General features: G+C 44.6%; 1 protein-coding gene across 2 annotated transcripts in view; it reads left to right on the top strand.

Moving 5' to 3' along the window:
• Positions 1-4,905: 4,905 nt before the first annotated feature.
• FRMD3 (FERM domain containing 3) overlaps positions 4,906-22,908 on the top strand; it is a 130,019-nt gene continuing 112,016 nt past the window's right edge. Inside the window, exon 1 of one of the 2 annotated variants that reach the window (XM_081213704.1) lies at positions 4,906-5,608. In XM_081213704.1, coding sequence (XP_081069830.1) covers positions 5,459-5,608 — 150 coding nt within the window. In that variant the 5' untranslated portion in view covers positions 4,906-5,458. The remainder of the gene's footprint in view (positions 5,609-22,908) is intronic. The other variant, XM_081213703.1, reaches the window with a different exon arrangement.

Below are 22,908 nucleotides of genomic sequence, written 5' to 3'. Positions count from 1 at the left end.
TCTTGCAGTCCATGGGACTCTCAAGAGTCTTCTCGAGCACCATAATTCAAAAGCATCAATTCTTCGGCGATCAGCCTTCTTTATGGTCCAGCTCTCACTTCCATACATCACTACTGGGAAAACCATGGCTTTAACTATACGGACCTTTGTTGGCAAGGTGACATCTCTACTTCTCAAGATGCTGTCTAGGCCTGTCATTGCCCTTCTCCCAAGAAGCAGGCGTCTTTTAATTTCGTGGCTGCTGTCACCATCTGCAGTGATCATGGAGCCCAAGAAAGTAAAATCTCTCACTACCTCCATTTCTTCCCCTTCTATTTGCCAGGAGGTGATGGGACCAGTGGCCATGATCTTCGTTTTTTTGATGTTGAGCTTCAGACCATATTTTGCGCTCTCCTCTTTCACCCTCATTAAAAGGTTCTTTAATTCCTCCTCACTTTCTGCCATCAAGGTTGTGTCATCTGCATATCTGAGGTTGTTGATATTTCTTCCAGCAATCTTAATTCCAGCTTGGGATGCATCCAGCCCAGCCTTTCGCATTATGTATTCTGCATATAAATTAAATAAGCAGGGAGACAAAATACAGCCTTGTCGTACTCCTTTCCCAATTTTGAACCAATCAGTTGTTCCATATCCAGTTCTAACTGTAGCTTCTTGTCCCACATAGAGATTTCTCAGGAGACAGATGAGGTGATCAGGCACTCCCATTTCTTTAAGAACTTGCCATAGTTTGCTGTGGTCGACACAGTCAAAGGCTGACTGTATAGAGCTTCTCCATCTTTGGCTGCAGAGAATATAATCAATCTGATTTCGATGCTGCCCATCTGGTGATGTCCATGTGTAGAGTCGTCTCTTGTGTTGTTGGAAAAGCGTGTTTGTGATGACCAGCTTGTTCTCTTGACAGAACTCTATTAGCCTTTGCCCTGCTTCGTTTTGATTTCCAAGCCCAAACTTGCCAGTTGTTCCTTTTATCTCTTGATTCCCTACTTTAGCATTCCAATCCCCTATAATGAGAAGAACATCCTTCTTTGGTGTCACTTCTATAAGGTGTTGTAAGTCTTCATAGAATTGGTCAATTTCAGTTTCTTCAGCACCAGTGGTTGGTGCATACACTTGGATTACTGTGATGTTAAAAGGTCTGCCTTGGATTCGTATCGAGATCATTCTATCATTTTTGAGATTGCATCCCAGTAAAGGTGTACTTACTGATTTATTTAAATAATTCATAAACGATGCACCATTTGAAAATATTGAGGCAGTGTAGAAAACAAAAAGATAAAAGCAAAATATAAGATTTTAAAAATGCATTAAATCCATCCATATGAGAAGGGAGAAAGGATACACTTGCAGGACCATAAGGAGAATAATAATTGTGATAGGATCTTCCAGCTGTAGTTCTGGACAAGCACAGTGGTAATAACTGATTCCTGGCTATGCTTATACAGTACAGTCATACCTCGGGTTGAATGCGCTTCAGGTTGAGAGCGTTCGAGTTGCGCTCCGCGGCAACCCGGAAGTAACGGAGCACATTACTTCTGGGTTTTGCCGCATGCGCAGACACTCAAAATGACGTCACGCGCATGCGCAGAAGCAGTGAAAAGCAATGCGCGCGTGGGCAGACATACCATTGTTAGTTACATTTGCTTCTAGATGCGAACAGAACTCCGGAATGGATCCCATTCGTATCCAGACGTACCACTGTAGTGGAGACCAGGCCTTAAAACTGCACCTATCAGTAGTATAGATCTTAGGAGTCAGCTGATCTTTCTCATCAGTATCTATCTGTTCCGCTAATTATGCAGATGCAGGAAATGTCAGGTCTCTGGCCCATATCTGACCCCCTGAGGCAATCTTCTCAAGGCCTGCATGCAGTCCAGCAATTCTGATTGTTCAGAGAAGGCCTTGATGAGCAGCCACAGCCTGGAGATCTTAAATTGCTCCTCCAGATTTAATGCAATTAACTCTTGTATATGATTGGGATCATGTATAGTAAAACCAGCAATTTATTAAATATTAACAGAAGCAGAGGTAATTAGCTTTTTATCCTTTCTACTCTGCTTTTGCCACTCTATCCTGAATTCACCAGGACTTGATTAATATACTACTATATCAATTGTTTACTGAGGAAGGGGGTTTAACTGTACATTCCTCTCTCCCTTTCTTAATTACTTTACTATACAGTTGTCTGCTTATCACATCAAAGGAGAAGTACACTGGATTAAGTACGTCTCTTCATCCTTATGCTATTTCCTGACACTTTCCCACAGGTTGGTAAGGTAACAGCTGAAGATTCACAGTACGAAGCCATGACCCCATTCTTCCAGGCCTGATTTGGGTGCCAAGAAAGGCGCCAAGGAGCTAATAATATCAAGATTTACATCCTTCCACTTGGCAGAACAAGTCATTTTTAGGAACTGGGAAAGGCCGGCCCCCAACAGCTGCCAAACCTATTGTGTCTAGCTGTTACTCGAGTGCAACAAAGCAACTAGATCAGATGAAGGATGGGGCAGGTAGGAGAAAACAGAGAGGGTGCCAAAGAAAATGACTGGTAGACTTTTTGTTGTATTTTACAGTCATACCTCTAGTTGTGTTAGGTTCAGGTTGCGGATTTTTGGGTTGCAAACGTGGCAAACCCAGAAGTGTATACTTCCAGGTTTCGTCATGCACGCACACACAGAAGCATTCTGCACGCTTTGCACATGTGCAGGAGCACTCTATTGCGTCACGTGCAGAAGCGGAGCTCTACTTACAGATTTTTCAGGGTGCGAATGGCACCCCGGAACAGATCACGTCTGTAAGTAGAGGTACCACTGTATTTAAAGTATTTATGCACCTGACCTTACATTCAAAATTCCCAAGGCAGTTCATAAGAACTAATACAAATCACTTTAAATACAGTAATAGGCAGTACCGAAAACGATCTGTGTGCAGGGGGTTAGGCAGAGGTTAATAAAGCCTGGGGAGATAAAAAGGTCTTTGGAAGGAAAAGGAGGAATGAGTAAAAGCTTATTTATTTGGCACGAAGAGCATTGCCATACTCATTGTGAAATAAGCAGTGATGCTCCTTCCCTGCCTGCTCAATAGAGCTGTGAGTGCCATGCAGCCTGCCCTGTGCCCACTAGGCCAACCTGTTGCAGTGACGGACTCTGTTTTGTTAGCAGTGAAGTTTCATCTGCCAGTCTGGTGGACCTCTGTAGTGTGGTCTAGTGGTTTGAGGATCAAGGAGAGCAGTGTTCAAAGCCACTCATAGGCCCAGTCTCTTAGCCTAACCCAGGGGTCAGCAAAATTTTTCAGTCCACTGTTCCTCAGATCTTGTGGGGGGCCAGACTATTTTTTTTGGGGGGGGGGATGAATAAACTCCTATGCCCCACAAATAACCCAGAAATGCATTTTAAATAATAGGACACATTCTACTCATGTAAAAACACCACGCAGGCCCCACAAATAACCCAGAAATACATTTTAAATAAAAGCACATATTCTACTCATGTAAAAACACGCTGATTCCCGGACCATCTGTGACTGCGCCGGATCTGGCCCCTGGGCCTTAGTTTGCCTACCCATTGCCTGGCCTCTTCTATAGGCCTGTTGCACAGATAATGGGGGAAAGAGACATGTATGGGGAAAGACGAGGTAGAAGCCTAACAAATTACTAAATGCATAGGATGGGAAGGGTGAATTCTCATCCTTGGCCTCAGGTGGCAAAATGTCCGGCACTAGCCCTCAGGGGAACAGCTCAGCAGGAGACTTTCAATCTCAGGCTTGTGGGTTTGAGCCCCATGCTGGACAAAAGATTCCTGAATTGCAGGGGGCTGAACCAACTCTACAATTCTATGAAATGCACAAGCCCCATTGATGGTCACCACCCCCCCCCCCCGTTTTCGCCAAAGAAAGCTTCCTTATTGCTTTCCAAACGCAGTAGCCAAGGGAAGTGTCCCCCAAGCGACTGGGTCCCCTCTGGGTCTCTGCCTGGGCGCCAAGGGGAAGGGAAAAGGGAATGAAGGGGCTGAAGACAATATAAGGCGAGGAAGCGAATAATATGCGACGGAGGGAAAGTGGGGAAAACAAACGAAGGAATGAGGGGAGGAAAGAAAAGAAAAGTTGAGGGAGGAAAATGGGAAATGGCGCAAGGAAGGGGGTAAAGTATGAGTGGTGAAGGCTGAAGGAAATAAATCTGAGGCTGGGGTGGAAGAAATGGAAAGGACGCGAAGAGGAGCAGGAAAGGAGGAAGGGAAAGGGCCGGGAAGCGAGGGAGAACCAGGAGGAGGCTGAAGGAGAGCGGCGGCGCAAAAGGAAGGGAATACGATAGTGCCACTGTATTCTGCTCTGGTCAGACCTCACCTGGAGTACTGTGTCCAGTTCTGGGCACCACAATTCAAGAAGGACACTGACAAACTGGAACGTGTCCAGAGGAGGGCAACCAAAATGGTCAAAGGCCTGGAAACGATGCCTTATGAGGAACGGCTAAGGGAGCTGGGCATGTTTAGCCTGGAGAAGAGGAGGTTAAGGGGTGATATGATAGCCATGTTCAAATATATAAAAGGATGTCACATAGAGGAGGGAGAAAGGTTGTTTTCTGCTGCTCCAGAGAAGCGGACACGGAGCAATGGATCCAAACTACAAGAAAGAAGATTCCACCTAAACATTAGGAAGAACTTCCTGACAGTAAGAGCTGTTCGACAGTGGAATTTGCTGCCAAGGAGTGTGGTGGAGTCTCCTACTTTGGAGGTCTTTAAGCAGAGGCTTGACAACCATATGTCAGGCGTGCTCTGATGGTGTTTCCTGCTTGGCAGGGGGTTGGACTCGATGGCCCTTGTGGTCTCTTCCAACTCTAGGATTCTATGATTCTACGAGGGCGAGAAGGGGAAGAAGGAGCGAGGGGCGAAGGCGCGCGAAGGGGAGGGCAGGCGCCCGAGGGAGGGGCAGCGGCGAGAGAGAGAGAGAGAGGCGGCCGGGCGGGCGGGGAGGGAGGCGCGAGAGGGAAGAGCGAAGCCTGACGCAGCGGCGGCAGCGCAGTGAGCCGAGCCGTCCCCACCGCAGCCGGCCGCTGTGAGCGCGGCGCCACGGGCGCTCTTCCTTCGCCTCCGGCGCCAGCGCTGCGCGCGGCCCCCTTTAGGCCGGGACAGGCGCTGCCGTGGGCAAGGCGGGGGGGCAAAGGGAGGACAGCAGCCGCCGCCTCCTTCTCCTCCGCCGCCTCCCCTTCGTCCCCGCTCCTCCCGCCCCGCTCCTTCCTCAGCATGATGTTCACCCAGCAACAGCAGCGGGAACCGCCGCCGCCTCCTCGGGCTTGAGGCGCCCGCCGCCTGGCGAGGGAGGGAGGGAGGCGCTCGGTCCCTCCTTCCTTGGCTCCCGGGAGGGTCCCCTCCTCCTCCTCCTCCCCGTCGTCCATCTCCCCTCCCGGCCAGGAGGGGCCGAGGCAGCAGGGCTGGTGGCCGGGCCCCCCCGCTCCGGACTGCGGTGCATGTTCGCGCCCTGCGAGTGCGTGAGGCGAGGCGGCAGGAGGACCATGAAAATGATCCGGTTCCGGAGCTCGAGCATCAGGTCTTTGAGCCAGGAGATGAAGTGCACCATCCGGCTGCTGGACGACTCCGAGATCTCCTGCCACATCCAGGTGCTTCTACCCGGCTGGGCTGCGAGGAAGGGGCTCTGGGGCGGGCACCACCCACCCCTTGCGCCCCTTGCAAAAAAGGGGGCTGGCTGGCGGACGCCCCCCCCGGCATCCCTGCTGGCTTCGTGCCACCCCCTTGCCCTCCCGCCGTCGCGCAAACTCTCCCTCTGGCGCGCACCATTCCCCCGAGCGCAGCAGCGCAGGGAGAACTTCCTCGCAGGCGAAGGGCTGGGTACCACCAGGTGGGTGGGCGGGAGAGCCGCGCTTAGAAATGGAAAATTGGTGCTAAAAACCTGGGAAGTTAACCAAGGAAGGGCCTTCCCAGGCTACTGGTTTGCAGCGCAGCGATTCCGTAGCTGCTGCGCATTCCTTGCGTGACATCCAGACGTGCTTCCTCGAGAAAGCCTTTCTGCTTTTGCAGGGGCTGTAGCTCTGCAATAGCAAAAGCTGCGTGATATTGTTGCTTTTGGGGAAGGGGAGGGGTGTGTGATCCCTTTTCCCACTCAGAGGGGCCATTGTGGGTTGGGGTTATCTTTGGATGGCATGGATGGCACAGCTCTGGTTGGGTGAAGCCCATGACAATGCAGATGACGGGAGAAGCAACTTTCCCCCACCATTTATTAGTTGTGTTGTGTTTTCTACTACTATAGGAAACTTGTGCATGTTGAATTTGACTCTTGGTCTGTCTGGGTGGTACTGATGATTCTGAGTCAGGGCGGTCAGCACTTTTTATTTTTTAAGAGTTGAGCACCGCTGTTCAAGTACTGTACAGGAGTGGTCATGTAGTCCTTTGAAAGAAAGACATAAATAAAGCGCAAGCACCACAAGAGAAGACTAAAGTATTCTGGTGATGAAATAGTGTGCCGACAATTTTTGCTCATTGAAAACAGGCTGTTATGGATAGAGATGAACTCTTGCTGTTATACTTTCCTTATATGCTCCAGAATAGTGTATGGTATTTCTAGGGACATAGAATTCAACGGGTGCTGGGTGGCTGGTCCTGTTGCACAGGAGGTTTCAGAAAAACAAGGCTCTTGGTATCTATGTATGGTGTCACTAGGTATATTGCAGCACAGTAATCCTCAGCCTTTAGATGCTTACTTATATTTACATTTTGCATCTGTATATTGGGATGGTTAACAGTATGTGCAGCAGCTTTCCCTTTTTCCTGTGTGGTTAAAAATAAATAAATCTTGGACCAATACACAACCCAGCAACTGAATTAGGAGCTAGGGAACCCCCTGGCAGCAGCTCTAGCTGTGTTCGGTAATAGAAAAATATTTATGCTGTTTGTGGGGCTTAAGCAAAAAGAATGATCAGGGCTGTCTGGCAACCAGATAGAGAATGTATAGTTGATTCCTGACAGGTTAAATCAATTAATGAATTGATCACATGGAAATAAATTTTGAATATTATTCCTTTTTGAGATATTGAAAGGAGTACAATATAGCTTATTAATTAATAAACATAAGGAAAGCCAGCACTCGCTGTGCAAGGGCCATTTTTAGTTTTCTCATTTTCTTGAGCTCTTACATGAAAACCAAAATAGCATGGAAAAATAAATATCCCAGCAAATTAAAACTAATTATCACTTATTAATCAACAAAACATTCAGTTGATTAATCTACTAGCCTAACTGATGAAAGATTTCAGTTCTATTCTAGAAGGAATGTATGGGGAACATAACCTCTGCTGAGAGTGGTTTGCAGACTGCATTTTTCAATGCCTCTCTGACAAGTGGAGATGGACAATACAATTAAGAATCTATTAACCTCTTCCTCTCTCTTTATTTCTAACTGCCAGGAATTTTGTTCCAGTATGTTGTGCTGTTAACACACCCCAGTGGCTTTTAACTGGAGATTTAGTAGCAGGCTTCATGAAATACAGGAATGGCTGAAATCTATTGAATATGAAAGCTACTATCTAGTTCCCCAAGGGGGGAAAAGATTAGTGAACCACTATGCACTATATAGAAATGGTTGACTGAGTGTGTGTGGTGTAGAGGAATTTATTTACCTGTAGTAGGAAAACATTCATTTGATATATGTGTACTACAGAAATGTTGATTTGATAGATTGCCAAGGAACTGTAACATGAAGTGGTGGAGTTGTTGATATATTGGTCATTTAAAAAATAGAGTACATATCTGATAATGTTCAAGATGGTTTAGCACAAGTGGATACTTGAAGCAATTTGAATAAGTATTTCTGCTTCAGTGGAAGAATATTTTGAAAGAGATAGTTGTTTCTTTGTTACTTGCAAAGGCTTGGAGATATTAAGTAGGTGAGGCAATATAACTTAAATCACTAACTTTTGTTTTTGTGAGTATATGTAAATGTCTATGTTTGATAGCATTTTTTTCATAGGGCAGAAAAGAAAGAATTTGCAGTTATGACAGCAAATTTACTTATAGCAGATAAGTTACAGATAAGCTGAGTACACTGATAGGGAGGGGGCTATCAATTGCTGTACAGTGGTACCTCGGGTTACAGATGCTTCAGGTTACAGACGCTTCAGGTTACAGACTCCGCTAGCCCAGAAATAGTACCTCGGGTTAAGAACTTTGCTTCAGGATGAGAACAGAAATCGTGTGGCAGAGGCGTGGTGGCAATGGGAGGCCCCATTAGCTAAAGTGGTACCTCAGGTTAAGAACGGTTTCAGGTTAAGAACGGACCTCCGGAACGAATTAAGTTCTTAACCAGAGGTACCACTGTACTGACCCAAGAAGCTGATGCCAAAACATAGGGTTTGATCCTGTCCTTTGTACATAAAGATGGGCTTAACTGCAGGGAATGGACCATTCCTAGGTTTCCTCATCACAGTTGGATGATCAAGTATAGGAGGCCAAGAATAATAATAATAATAATAATAATTTATTATTTGTACCCCGCCCATCTGGCTGGGTTTCCCCAGCCACTCTGGGCGGCTTCCACAGAAACCAAAAAACACTAAAATATCATACATTAAAAGCTTCCCTGAACAGGGCCGCCTTAAGATGTTTTCTGAATGTCAGGTAGTTGTCCATCACCTTGACATCCGATGGGAGGGCATTCCACAGGGCGGGCGCCACCACCGAAAAGGCCCTCTGCCTGGTTCCCTGTAGCTTCGCTTCTCGCAATGAGGGAACCGCCAGAAGGCCCTCGGCGCTGGACCTCAGTGTCCGGGCAGAACAATGGGGGTGGAGACGCTCCTTCAGGTATACTGGGCCGAAGCCGTTTAGGGCTTTAAAGGTCAACACCAACACTTTGAATTGTGCTCGGAAACGTACTGGGAGCCAATGTAGGTCTTTCAAGACCGGTGTTATGTGGTCTCGGCGGCCGCCCCCAGTCACCAGTCTAGCTGCCGCATTCTGGATTAGTTGTAGTTTCCGAGTCACCTTCAAAGGAAGCCCCACGTAGAGCGCATTGCAGTAGTCCAAGCGGGAGATAACTAGAGCATGCACCACTCTGGCCAGACAGTCAGCGGGCAGGTAGGGTCTCAGCCTGCGTACCAGGTGGAGTTGGTAGACAGCTGCCCTGGATACAGAATTGACCTGCGCCTCCATGGACAGCTGTGAGTCCAAAATGACTCCCAGGCTACGCACCTGGTCCTTCAGGGGCACAGTTACCCCATTCAGGACCAGGGAGTCCTCCACACCAGCCCGCCCCCTGTCCCCCAAAAACAGTACTTTTGTCTTGTCAGGATTCAACTTCAATCCATTAGCCGCCATCCATCCTCCAACCGCCTCCAGGCACTCACACAGGACCTTCACCGCCTTCACTGGTTCTGATTTGAAAGAAAGGTAGAGCTGGGTATCATCTGCATATTGATGGACACCCAGTCCAAACCCCCTGATGATCTCTCCCAGCGGCTTCATATAGATGTTAAAAAGCATGGGGGAGAGGACGGAACCCTGAGGCACCCCACAAGTGAGGGCCCAAGGGTCTGAACACTCATCCGCCACCACCACTTTCTGAACACGGCCCAGGAGAAAGGAGCGAAACCACTGTATAACAGTGCCCCCAGCTCCCAGCCCCTCTAGACGGTCCAGAAGGATGTTATGGTCGATTGTATCAAAGGCCGCTGAGAGATCCAGCAGAACTAGGAAACAACTCTCACCTTTGTCCCTAGCTCGCCGGAGATCATCAACCAGTGCGACCAAGGCAGTTTCAGTCCCATGATGAGGCCTGAACCCTGATTGGAAGGGATCCAAATGGTCCGCATCCTCCAGGCGTGCCTGGAGTTGTTCAGCAACCACACGCTCAATCACCTTGCCCAAGAATGGAAGATTTGAGACTGGGCGATAGTTGGCCATACTGGCCGGGTCTAAAGATGGTTTTTTAAGAAGCGGTTTAATGACCGCCTCTTTCAGCGGATCTGGGAATGTTCCCTCACAGAGGGAAGCATTCACCACCCCGCAGAGCCCATCGCCCAGCCCTTCCCGGCTAGCTTTTATAAGCCAGGATGGGCAAGGATCAAGGAGACAGGTGGTTGGTTTCACTCGTCCAAGCAGCCTGTCCACATCCTCAGGGGTAACGGATTGAAATTGATTCCATGCAACTTGACCAGACAGGGCTCTAGCACTCTCCCGCCCCAGCCCTGCTCCCACGGTGGTGTCTAGCTCCTTCCGAATATGAGTGATTTTATCTGCAAAAAACTTTGCAAAATCGTTGCAGGAGATCTTGGGGTCTTTACAAGGCCCCGATGGTAAAGGTGGTTCCGTTAAATTGCGGACCACCTGAAAGAGTCTCCTGCTACTATTTTCTGCAGATGCAATAGAGGCGGCGAAGAAAGTCTTCTTTGCCGTCGCTATCGCCACTTGGTAGGCTCGATGTTGAGCTCTAACCTGTGTCCGGTCAGATTCGGAGTGAGTTTTCTGCCACCGACGCTCTAGCCGTCTCAGCGATTGTTTCATCGCCCTCAGCTCCGAAGAAAACCACGGGGCTGTCCGGGCTCCATGCAATCGGAGAGGGCGCTTCGGAGCCAGACAGTCGATAGCCCTGGTTAACTCCGCATTCCAGCGGGCCACCAGGGAATCAGCTGAAAGGCCATCAACACGGGATAAAGCATCCCCTACCACTCTCTGGAAACCATTTGGATCCATTAAGTGGCGGGGGCGGACCATCCGAATTGGTCCCACCTCCCTGCAGAGGGGAAGGGTCGCGGAGAAGTCCAGTTGCACCAGGAAGTGATCTGACCATGGCACTTCTTTGGTTTCATTTTTACTTAGTGTCAGATCACCCACGTCGCTTGAGGTGAATACCAGGTCTAAGGCATGTCCGCGGCTATGAGTTGGGCCAGACTTATTCAGGGACAGCCCCATGGAGGCCATGCTTTCCACGAAGTCCCGAGCGGCCCCTTGTAAGGTCGTGTCGGCGTGGATGTTAAAATCCCCTAGGACAACCAAACTAGGTGTCTCCAGGAGAGCATCCGCCACGACCTGAAGCAGCTCGGACAGGGAATCCTTGGTGTAGCGGGGAGGTCGGTACACCAAAAGGAATCCTGTACTGCCCCTATTGCCCAACTTCCAGAACATGCACTCAGAAAACTGGGTCTTCCCAGTAGGACGCCTGGTGCAGACTAATGACTTCCTAAAAATCACTGCAACCCCCCCTCCCCACCCACATGACCTGGGTTGCTGTGCGTAAGAGAAACCTGGTGGGCAAGCGGCAGCAAGGACGGGCCCATCTGTCTCATTCAACCAGGTCTCTGTCACACAAGCCAGGTCAAATCCTCCATCCACAATCAGGTCGTGGATGGCAGTGGTTTTATTCACTATTGACCTGGCATTACACAGCAACACCTTCAGGTTATGTGGGTTTCCCCTGTTGATTCCAGTATCCACCTGGTCAAGGCCAGACCCGGAGGCAGGGATAGTCTTCAAACAACGACTAAACCTGCCTCCTCGGTAATGACATGGTCTGGTCTTAGCGTAACTCCGCCTCCTGCCCATGATCACCGAGATCGGATGTCCCAGTGCTTCCCCCCCTGTGGAACTTGTCCCAGCCATCGTGTTGGCTGGGGCCTCACTCCCAGGCAGCCCTGATCCCGCCCCTTAAAAACAAAACACAAACTATACAGAACCAATAAAACAACAGAAAACAAAAACAGAACAATTACACTAAAATTAATCCCCAACCAAATATTCATTACACCCACCCACCCCCAGCAAGAGAAAAAAGGAAAAAAAGAAATACAAATTTAAATTGCCACCGACTGCTTGAGGACATTTTAAAACACATTGGAACAGGGAAGCAATTGCAGAACACTTCCCAGCTTCCCCAAAAGTTTGTTCCAAATAAGGGCCTGGGCCACGCCCCCTGGGCCAGTTGGAGAAGGCCCTGGAAGGGAGCAGGCCCTGCAGTCCTCACCCAGCCAATGGTCCCTATTCACTTACTGGATGATGGAGAAGTGGGTGAGGATATATTGACCTGTAGTCCAGAGTCTACACTGGCTGGCCAAAGTACACACCCACATTCATCAATCTCTGCTCTGCTTTGGCCCCAATCAGGTATATGGACCTGCAGTATCCCTTCCTCACACAAACCAGTCCCCAATTGCTTAGACTGCCAGTGGATTAATTACACACTGCAGGCAGAAATCGTCTTGACTGCTGGACACCATGGTTGAGGTATGCGATCAATACTTTGCTATGGCCAGTCAGGAATCATATGCATATGATATACAGCAGCAAGTGGGCTTCCATCTGTACACTACGCCTAGTTGAGAGGCGGGAGTCAAAGCATATACTCCTATTCATATTTGTTGTCACTCTGCACCATGATATCTATAAATATGGGGTAGAATCTGGACCATGCTCATAACATGGTGGAGTGGATGACCCAGCCTGGGTACTTGGTACAGCAGCAATGGCCAGGGAGACATAGCCATGAAACTTCATTCTCCTTTGCCAGAGCACTTCTCCACCCTGGGACAGGATTTTAGGACCTGCTTCTGGTGTTGGGCCAACAAGGCTAATGGGATGCAGCTTTGCTTGGCCTCTGATACCAGTTGAATGCTTACTGGTTACTCTGAGGGTAAAAATTGTTTTTATTAGATTGCTTCAGGAGGAGTTATGGGGCAAGGTGCTACCAGTAGGCTGATGACACTCAGCTCTACTTCTCCATAACATCCAAATCAGGTGAGGCTGTGGCAATGGTGGTGGGATGGATGAGGAAAAAGAAGCTGAACTTGAATCCTCACCAGTTGAAGGCACTGTGGGTCAGCAGTTCCTGTGTTTGGGAACTTGGTCAACTGCCTACCCTGAATGCAGCTGCACTCCGCTTGAAGGAGCAGGTTTGCAGTTCCAGGTGATTCTGGATCCAGCTTTGTCCCTGGAGTCTCAGGTACCCTCAGTGGCTAGAAGTGCCTCTTCCGAACTACAGTTGGTACAACAACTGCACCCATTGCTAGACCAGGAAGGCTTGGCCACAGTAGTTCATGCACTGGTTACCTTAAGACTGAATTAGTGTAATGTGCTCTATGCGGAGGTTCCCTTGCACTTGATCCGGAAGCTGCAGTTAGTGCAGAATACTGCAGCACAATTGCGGAAAGGAGCGAGATCTTATTAGCATGTAACACTTGCGCTCTGAGATCTGCACTGGTTGCTGCTTTGTACTGGGTCAGGTTCAAAGGTTTAGTATTGGTACGTAAAGCCCTTAAAAACTTGGGACCCATCTGTCTGCAAGATTGCCTTACACCCTTTTGCTCTGTGAAACTGGCACTGTTACAGGTGCCACGTAATACCTGTTCTGCAGTCGTAAGAAATCGATCTTTTAATGTGTCAGAAACTACACTTCGGAACTCCCTGCTTATTGGCATCTGGCAGGTGGCTTCACTTTATTCTTTTCAGTGCCTGCTAAAACTATTTTTGTTTTAACCAGCCTACCCAGATATTTAGAATGCTGATGGGTTTTTAGTTTATTGCTAGTTTTTAATTCTTTGAACGTTTTAATTGTTGTTACTAATAATCTTGTTGTTTTATTCTTTTTGTAAGCCACGTTGAGGTTTTCTATAATCAAGCAGTATATAAACTTTATGTAATAAATAAATATTGTATATTTTATTGGTTTCCAGTGGTTTGTACCAAACTGTTTTGTTGAACACCGCCTTGGTATTATTTTAATAAAAAGTACATAAAATATTTTGAATTTCTACTATCATTACTACCACAAACTATAGCAACAGCAACGTTGCAAAGTTTGTGCTGCATCTAATGGAGTAGAAGTGCAACTTTCATACAACTTTAGTCAGTTTTACTTGGGTTTCAGTCAGTTTTGTTTCGTTCAGTCAGGACAGTTGGAATTCAGATTTGCCGGTGTAAGGGAAAGCTCGGGGATCTCATTCTTCTCCAGTCTTGGGGAAATAGTCCTTCTTCTGCAGAAGTTTTAAAAGCAGGGTCCGTACAGACTGTCATGGCCGCTGGTTTTTAAGAGGTTTCACATCAACTTTTATGTTTTTTTCTACATGAATGGAAAGCATTCAGCATGTTTCTGTTAAATGTTCCTGGGACAAGTAAATGAAATAAAAATGCACGTGTGGTTATGTGTGTTTTACACATTGTAAGTTATATAAATAATTTTTTCTGACTTATGTTATTTATAGTCATGTTGCAGCCCATTACCAGCAATTCAGAGTTTGGATTCTCTTTTGGGGGAATTCTCCTATCTCTTGCAAATTTTTGTGTGCTGCTATTGATAAAACAGCCACGGAGGCTTGTGTAAACATCCACTCTTTACGCTCCCTGTATAAATCTAATGACCTTAGTGGAGTCATTTGAGGACACTTCCTGACATTTTATGCTAGAAGAAAAGGCATGTACTTTAGGAGGTTCATGTTCTTGTAGCTCCAGCTGGTTCTGTTCCATGTGGACTAAATTCTCTGCAGATAGTGCCGTGAAGCATCATGCGCTGGCATGTGTTCACTGACAGGCTGCCAAGAGGGTAAATGAGTATGGAACTTGCCTCAGGTTTAGTGGAATGCCAAGCAATAGGAGGAACAGTCTCTGAGACATTGTATGTATATCAACAATTATTTCATAATGGAATGTTATAGTGGTGACCTCAAAGCTTACATGAGAAAGTGAGCATTAATGTCCTCCATAATGCCATCAAATGAAGCATTATTAGAAAAATAAAGTAAAACAGTCTCTAAATATAGGATTTGAAACCAGCTTTTCAGCTGTGCTTGTTTGGCATTGCATATTACTAGACTGTGGGCAAATTCATGTTGATGCACATAGAGAATATGGGATTTGGTGCTCTGGGAGCTGCAAAGGGAGGCATATGCTGGGAAGTGAGCATGAAGTGACTGGCTTCCATCCAGTGCAGACTTATATTATCCCTATGCACATCTTGCTTAGTTAGATGTGTGTGTTGTTAAATATAGAAAACTGTTACTTTCACAGTCACAAAGTCATTTTAAAAAGAGGAGAAGCAGGAGAGCTGTGAAACCTGATATTATAGTACATGGTGCTCTTTGGTTCAAAATATTCTGAATTACCCAGTCTGCTTTCAGGTGCCCTTCAAAGCCTCTGCAATAGCTTAGGGACAGCAGCCAATAGGTGCTTCAGAGTATACTTCCCTTTTAAGATTTTGATTTACCCGTTCCAGCCAGAAGCACCACAAACGACTAACTTCCAAAGCACCCTTATGCTGACAATGCATTGTCGGCCAGAAAGTGTTAAAGAAGGATAGAACGTTTTTTATGTACGCAACAACAGCAGCAAGAATACTCATCGCAAAGCACTGGAAGACACAAGAATTGCCCACACTGGAAGAATGGCAGACGCAGCTGATGGACTATATGGAACTGGCTGAAATGACTGGCAGAATCCGAGATTTGGGAGAAGAGACGATGGAGGAGGACTGGAAAAAATTTAAGGACTACTTACAAAAACATTATAAGTTATATGAATGTTAAGAAACTGCATGATTTAGAAAATACAGCTCCAGCAACAAGATTTGGTATATTGGAAATTAAGATATAACTATGAAAGGATTAAAGTTTAAAATAACATTGTATTTATCTCAGGGCAAAAGTAAATTGGATAATAAGTATTTTGAAACCAAAAGAGATTTATCTGAAAACACAAATAACACATGAAACAAGGTATTAATTTGCTGACATTTTTATTGTAAAGAAAGCAGGGTGAGGAAGACGTGGGGAAGTCCAATTGGTTATGAAAAAATGTACTGGAAAGTTGGATTTCGTTTACTCTTATTTTCTTCTTTCTTCTTTCGCTATCTTGTTGTATATCTGACTTTATATCTGTATTTGGAAAAAAGCAATAAAAAATATTTTAAAAAAAACAAAAAACAAAGCACCCTTATGCTGTCGTTTAGCATTTTATACCAATAATCTTTCAAAGCAAACATCTGCAATGACTCTTATTTGTAGTGCATGTGAAGTTCCAGACAAACACTTATTCAAAACAATCCCTCTCCAACATTACAGAAAGTGTTACAGCAGCATAAGGAGGTATAGCATGAGACTCTGGATCTCAGAGAGTCATGGGTTCAAGTCCTAGGTTGAACAAAATATTCCTCTGTTGGACTAGATGACTCTTGTGGTCTCTTCCAATTCTACAATTCTATGTTTCTAATATTAAATCAAAGTAGCAGGCTATTAAACACACCAGAAAGGACATTATTGGTTATGTGGGATGTCTTTAGTTTATTCTTTTTTTGAAAAGCAGCAGCAGTAGTTTGCCCTCTTTCCCCAGTGTAATTTTTTTAGTGTTCCTGTGAAAGTAGCACTAGCACTGGAATGTTAATGTTCTTTGAGAATTGGATCTTAGGCACTCAAAAAGGAACGTAGTGCCTAACACGGGTGATGAGGACTCCCTTTGTGGAATCATTGAGTGGGCTGAGGAATGTCTCAAATGAATCAGGCTATTACAGATTCTAACCAGCTGGTTAAAAGGCAGTAGCCTTATCATATAGGCTATTGCATGGCTTAGGGCTAGATTTCTTGACCAAAGGTCAACATTCAATATGCTGTTTTTTCATACATGGGACTTGATGATTAGCAATTAGGTGAACCAGGCAAGTGGCAGTGGAAAGGGTCAAGACCCATGGCAAGACATAAGCAATCTTTCTGATGACATAGTTGCCCTGGCGTTTGATTTATTTCTTAAACCCCCTTGGGACTCAGCTGCTTTGCAGCATCGTTGAGTAAAACTGCAATGGCACAGCGGAAAAAGGAGACAAGTAGAATGGAAAATAACCTGAAATCATAACGGCCACAGTCTGTAACACGCAGACTCTTTGTAAAAGATGGTTGACCTGCCTGACCAAACGCAAAGCTAAAAGGATTTCAGTGAAGATTTAAAGAGCAATTGTAGACAGACATAGCTTAAAGCAGTGGAGGATTTTTTCCAGTCAGGTTGGCAGATAGATAGTCCATGTCTGCAAATACAGGAATTATAGAAAAACAAATCAAAGACTTCTTATTCTTCTTAATTGAATTTATATACTGCCCTATACCTGGATGGTAAGTTTGCCAAACCCATGGATAATACATATATTTCAGTGCCTGTAATATAAAGACCTTAATCTAGTGTGGGCAGTCTTCAAACTTGTAGGATCTTTTTCATTATTATTTTTTAAATGGTAGCCCAAACTCTGCCAACTAGAACCAGGTGCACGGCAGTAATTGGTGTGTGTGCCAAAGGCGCTATTGAGGGGGGGGGGGTGATGTCACGTGACATTATGAGAAGTGCTGACATCACCACTCAAAACTGAAGGGTTCTCAGTCCTCTCCTTAAGAACTTGGGGAGGGGAATGCTTCATCCCCCCCAGCTGGTGCACCAGGTATGGGTACAGGCGTACACTTAGAATTAAGAAACAGAATACCTCTGGCCATGATTCTGTGCTATGATATTCTGTGTGCTCAGCCCAGGAATTTGTTTTCAGCTTACAGTCATTCCACTCCCAAATTTTTTAGATTTCCCATTTTACTGGGGCTTTTAATTTAGATTTGGACCAACATACTTAGGTCGCTTCCAGAAGACTTGTTTATTGAGCATTCATCCTGATTTCTTTGCAGGGAGATTAGACAAGGTTGATGATTTAGTGAACATTCAGTCTGATTTGTTTGTAGGAAGGCAAGACCTTGTTAAATCAAAGCAAGTGTTTCCACTGCACCCCCCATCACTTTTCTTATCACAAAATTCTGACCTTTTGGGGAAGCTGTTTGTTGTGCAAGTCCTCCCAATCAACCTGAATTTGTGACTCAATCTTACCCCCAAAAAGTGGCAGCCTGGGAGTGCCTTTGAGTCTCACTGCTCTTTTGAAGAGTACCTGCCCTTTGTCCCACCACTAAGGCCAGCCAAGACGTGCTCCTGACATTGACTGTGAAGGAGGGCAAATTCATAGCGTATAGTTTAATATCAAACAACACCAAACTAAATGTAAAGCTTTCAGTGCTTGGTGTTTAATGTTGCCATATTTTTTGGACGGATATGGTGAGGAATCCACTTTAGAAATAACAACAGGGCTGTGTAGATTCTGCACTAAAAAAAATCGCAACAGTACCCTCAAAGCTCAATTTTGTGGTTAATATTCATTACCCAGATTAAGAAAATGTGACCATATTTGCTTGTTCTGCACAACTTAATCTGCTGCTGCTGCTGAATCTCGGGGAAAGGGTTCTGAGATTTCATGAGCCCCGTCCAACACACTTTCAAGAACATCGTCTTGTTTGTTTTTAAATAAAAGCTGTGATTTTCAGAAAGTTAAATTCCACGTCAGTACCAACTTCTGTGTTTATGAAGTGGTCCAGAGCTGCAAAATGCACACAGCCATGCATATACTGTAATTCAAAGTCATGTAGCTTTCTGCATTGTGGGAATGCAATTCAGTCTTCTTTCCCTTTCCTCTCTCATTTTGTATACTTAATTTAAACTATCGTCTTATGGCTGTGTGTGAAGAAAAGTTTTGTTTTGTTTGGAGAATGCACAGCTTAGCTGCCATCACCAAATTTGAAATAGAGGTTCTTAAGGAATTTGAAAGCACCACTAGTATCTGTGGTCCAGGAGAATAAGCCTTGTTGAGATCACATTTCATCTGGCGATGGCGGATGTCCTCACAGTAGTTAATAAATTTGCTCCAGAAAATCTGGACTGTAGGGAATTCCCATCCCAGATGGTAGAGTGATCCAATCTGCCTACTCACTTTCCAACAAAGGAGACTTAATGTCTTTTTGATTATGTGCAGTCTGACAGGTGTTGTATACCAGTGGTTTAGCAGCTCGCTCTGGCAATTCTTCATGCAGATCAGCCTTTTGGCATTCACCACCCAACTCTTGTTCCAGACTTCCTCCTTTAGTTTCTCATTCAGGTCTGTGTTCCATGCCAGGGTGTGAAACCTGCATTTTCTAATGAAAATATCTAATAAAAGTAATACTTGAATGAAAGGGGGGGTTTGGGGGGAGTGAGTTTTTCCAAGGCTAACTGAAGTAAATTAAGAAGTGTAAGACTCTTGGTGTGTGTGTGTGGGGGGGGGGGATCTGATTTTATTAAATCATCATAGGTCATGTTTTCAATGTTTATATTGAAGCCTAACTTTATTCCTTGCTTGATTATTTGTAGCAATTATTCTGTGTGCTGAGGTAGGTTGCCTGGTTTATGTATGCCAGCCTAGTTGTAAAACACACGTAAAAAACTCTCTTGACCTCCTTCAGTAGCAGATGTTGCACCAGAGTTGTGCTTTCATAAATATAATACAGTAGTATTTAACATTCTTATAGGTTCATTATAGGTTATTTCTACTCATTCTGCTGTGATTGTATGTTTAAATTGTTTTCCCTTAGGAGCAACCTGTGGCGTAAAAAATGAAAATGTAGGATATTGTTTTGATATACTGCTAGTTATTGTACAATTAAAGTGAGATTATCCAGTTTTCTATTGATTTTATGCAGTTTTATTATGTGCAGTTATTATCTTTTCTACACAGATTTTAATTGTTTAAATGTTCATTTTTTAAAAAAAACCACAAATCATATAATCAATTACATTTGATGGTACATTTTCAGAACCATTTCCTGTAAGCAGAGCCTCTCGGCAGTGCACCTGATATCTGCTTATACACTGTGCTCTGAATTGCACATATACTGATCTTTTCAGCTTGCAGGATATCCTACTGGGCAGGAAACTATTTTGGAGGCAAATATAGGATATGATGACCTTTGGTAGCATCTAACTCTGTTTCTGACATTACTGTACCTTTGAAGAGTTCACTCAAAAGCCAAGTTATTTATCTGCAAAACGGAACTTCTTATTACAGTACGTGTGTTCCATGAGCCCTTTACTGCAACGGGCAAGATGCAGGCAGTGACACAGTTGACTTCTATCATTTTCATCTGCACAGTTACCATTCTAATCACCTACTCAGATGGTCAATAATTGTGTCATTTCCTAACTCCCAGTCTCTCCCCCCTCCCCGACCTTGAGCATTCATGTGATATGCTCTTTTAAAAATATATATTTAGTAGTATGTGCTAGGCTTCGTATCTTATGGATAGGTTCTCTTAAAAATTAGTTCCCTTTCTCCAGAATCTCTTATTTGAAGTTCCTCCCCTTAAGCGATGCTTCATTGCAGCATATGTTGACGGCAGCCTTGAGGCACAGGGCCAGTGGTGGCTGGGAGATGAACCCCACTGTCAAGAGGCAACAGTTTGAGAAACAAGGAAGAATAGGAGGACAATAATGGGAATAGAGACCTATGGGGCCCAAGTGTATGTGTGCAAAAAAGTGCCTTGGACATGGGAAACAAAAGGTTAAAGGATTATGCAGACAGCACAGCAGGCAGGAGATTTAGTGAATTTATATTTATCCTGCAAGTGATGTCAGAACCTCAATAAACAAGAGCTCTGATCTGCTGTGACAGTTAGCTCATAAATAGTAGCAATATAAGAACACAGAGTGGACATATTTAAAGATTGCTGTTGATGCATGTTTTGCTAGACTCTGTGAATTCAAACCCCACTCTTTTCTCAAATAGCAGACGGAGTCCAGCATTTCCTCTTGTCCAGTTTTAGTGCCTGCATGTTTGTAACTTATATTTATCAACAAGATGCTCCACATGAGTCCATATTTTAGGATGAATTGGTCAAGCTGAAAATGTCCCCAGAGCCAGTGAGAAAAAAATTATTGAGCTCTGAAAAATATAGTGCCCATAGGTGGTGGTTATCTCTCTCTCTCTCTCTCTCTCTCTCTCTCTCTCTCTCTCTCTCTCTCTCTCCACCCTGGGTTCCTTCAGGAGGAAAGGCAGGCCATAGATGTAATTCAATAAATGGCATTTTATTGAATATTTTGTTTTCATATGTTTTCTGCTGCTTTGGGGGCCTTTGGGCCAAAATTTTATATGTAAAGTATCAAAATATCAAAATTTGAGTTGAATTAATTTTATAATGAATGATTTTAGAGTGTTGTGTTGTGTTGTGTTGTGTTGTACTGTTGTACTGTTTTATTGTTGTTAGCCGCCCTGAGCCCGGCTTCGGCTGGGGAGGGCGGGATATAAAGAAAATTTATTATTATTATTATTATTAAAGAAATAAGGAAATGGCGCTGGTGGTGATGCTAAGTTTGCAGAGGAATTGTTGTTATTCCAGTGGTGCATCTGCTGGTTTGCTTACTGCTCACATGGATTGGTCTGCAGGTGTGATAAGCAATCTGAATAAATTTTAAGTGAAAAGCTGGTCATGGGGAAGACCTAGACAGGCAAGTGCCCTGTTTAAATAAGTTGGTCTACTCTATTGGACGTTAAAATATGCATTGTTTCAAGATATCTTTTTTGCTAAATACGTTTATTTTAATTTATTACTGTTGGATTTTCTTCTCAAACTGACTTGCCTATTGTTTTGAATGTCAGGTGGACTTGCTATGCTTTCAGGTCTGAGAATGTGGGACTTTTCCTGTGAAATACAGCTATCTAATCACGTACAATCAAGTATAACACTGCTTGTTTTCTGACTCATGCTGATGTCTGGGGAATAAATTGGGGAGATGAAATCCCAAAAGTGGACAGGAAATAATTTTTTTGGGGGGGCAGAGCCTTTTTTCAGCCAGAACTCACTGGAACTCAGTTCCAGCACCTCTCAAGTGGGTGCCATTGCCATTATAAGAGAACAAAGGAGGTGCTCATTATCAGTTCTGGCACCTCTTCTTCTAGAAAAATAGCACTGTTTGGGGCCAGCACACATTGAATTAAAATTATTCTTCTTGGACACTTAAGAAGCACATCACTATATTTGTTTGTATTGGGCCAATTTATTTTTCATTTTGTTGCATCCTTGATATTTTATCCCTCCCCCTTCATTGTAATTTGTGGCTTCCCTTTCTTTTTGGTTTTCATGCTAGTGGGTACCAACCTCTTTATTTTTGTTGTTGTGGCTTTGATAGATTTGTTAATCTCATACATTCTGAGACTTTCATAGTAACATAAAACTGGATATACATTCCCACCACAGTTCAGCTGGTCTCTCTCTGTGCAGATTCTTTTATATTTTCACTGGAAAACTTAATTACTTCACCTGAATCCTTGAATTAATTTTCATTCTTGGTATGACTATTTGTATCGCAGAGACAACTCTGGGGGCTGCTGAGGTTTGAAGGATAAGAGTAATCAGTTCAAAGTTAAACAAAATCTACCCAGCTGAGCATAACAATATCCCTAGAGAAAAAGAGGCAGAATAGCTAAGTGAAATGTGAAGTGTAAATTGCATAGTTGCAGAGCATTCAGTTTCAATCAGTTTTAAAAATGAACCTTCTCACTGGCTTAATTCTTCTTAGGAGCAACAAAAACCTCTCGTAGTCAAATTCATTATATTGCAGGTGCAAGACAGGCAACCAGCGAACATTCTGTTTGATTACATGCCGTTCTGTTGTCCCTACATCACCATGAAATTTCTTTTGAAAGTCCAGCTTCGATCGCTTTGGTTATTGTAGGAATATAGGAAATTGCTTCGCATTGCGTGTGTTTCATGGTCAACCATTCAGTACTGTCAACCAGACGGGTAGAGCTCTCCAGCTCACAGTCGCATACTTTTCTTTTTTAAAAAAATGTTTTTATTAAAGATTTCCTTGGCTTACAAAAGTAAACCCCAGCCTTCAGGATCGTTAATGTTCAGTGTGTTTTATCACTGAGCTTTTGCTCCTTCCTTGAGGTAACAACCCAAAGGACTGACATTGCCTTCAGTGGAGTTCCACTTCCTTTGAAGACAGGTTCACAACTTAAGTTCATCCAACTTTGAGTTTGGATGCCCAGGTTACAGCAGTACAGCTGAGGCTTGCCCATCCCTTGAATTATCATACCCAGCCATAG

Source organism: Podarcis bocagei (assembly GCF_964188305.1).
Source record: "Podarcis bocagei genome assembly, chromosome: 11".
In the NCBI taxonomy this organism is placed as follows: Eukaryota; Metazoa; Chordata; class Lepidosauria; order Squamata; family Lacertidae; genus Podarcis; species Podarcis bocagei.
The sequence above is the reverse complement of the archived record's forward strand: the minus strand, read 5'-3'. Positions and strand labels throughout refer to the sequence as shown.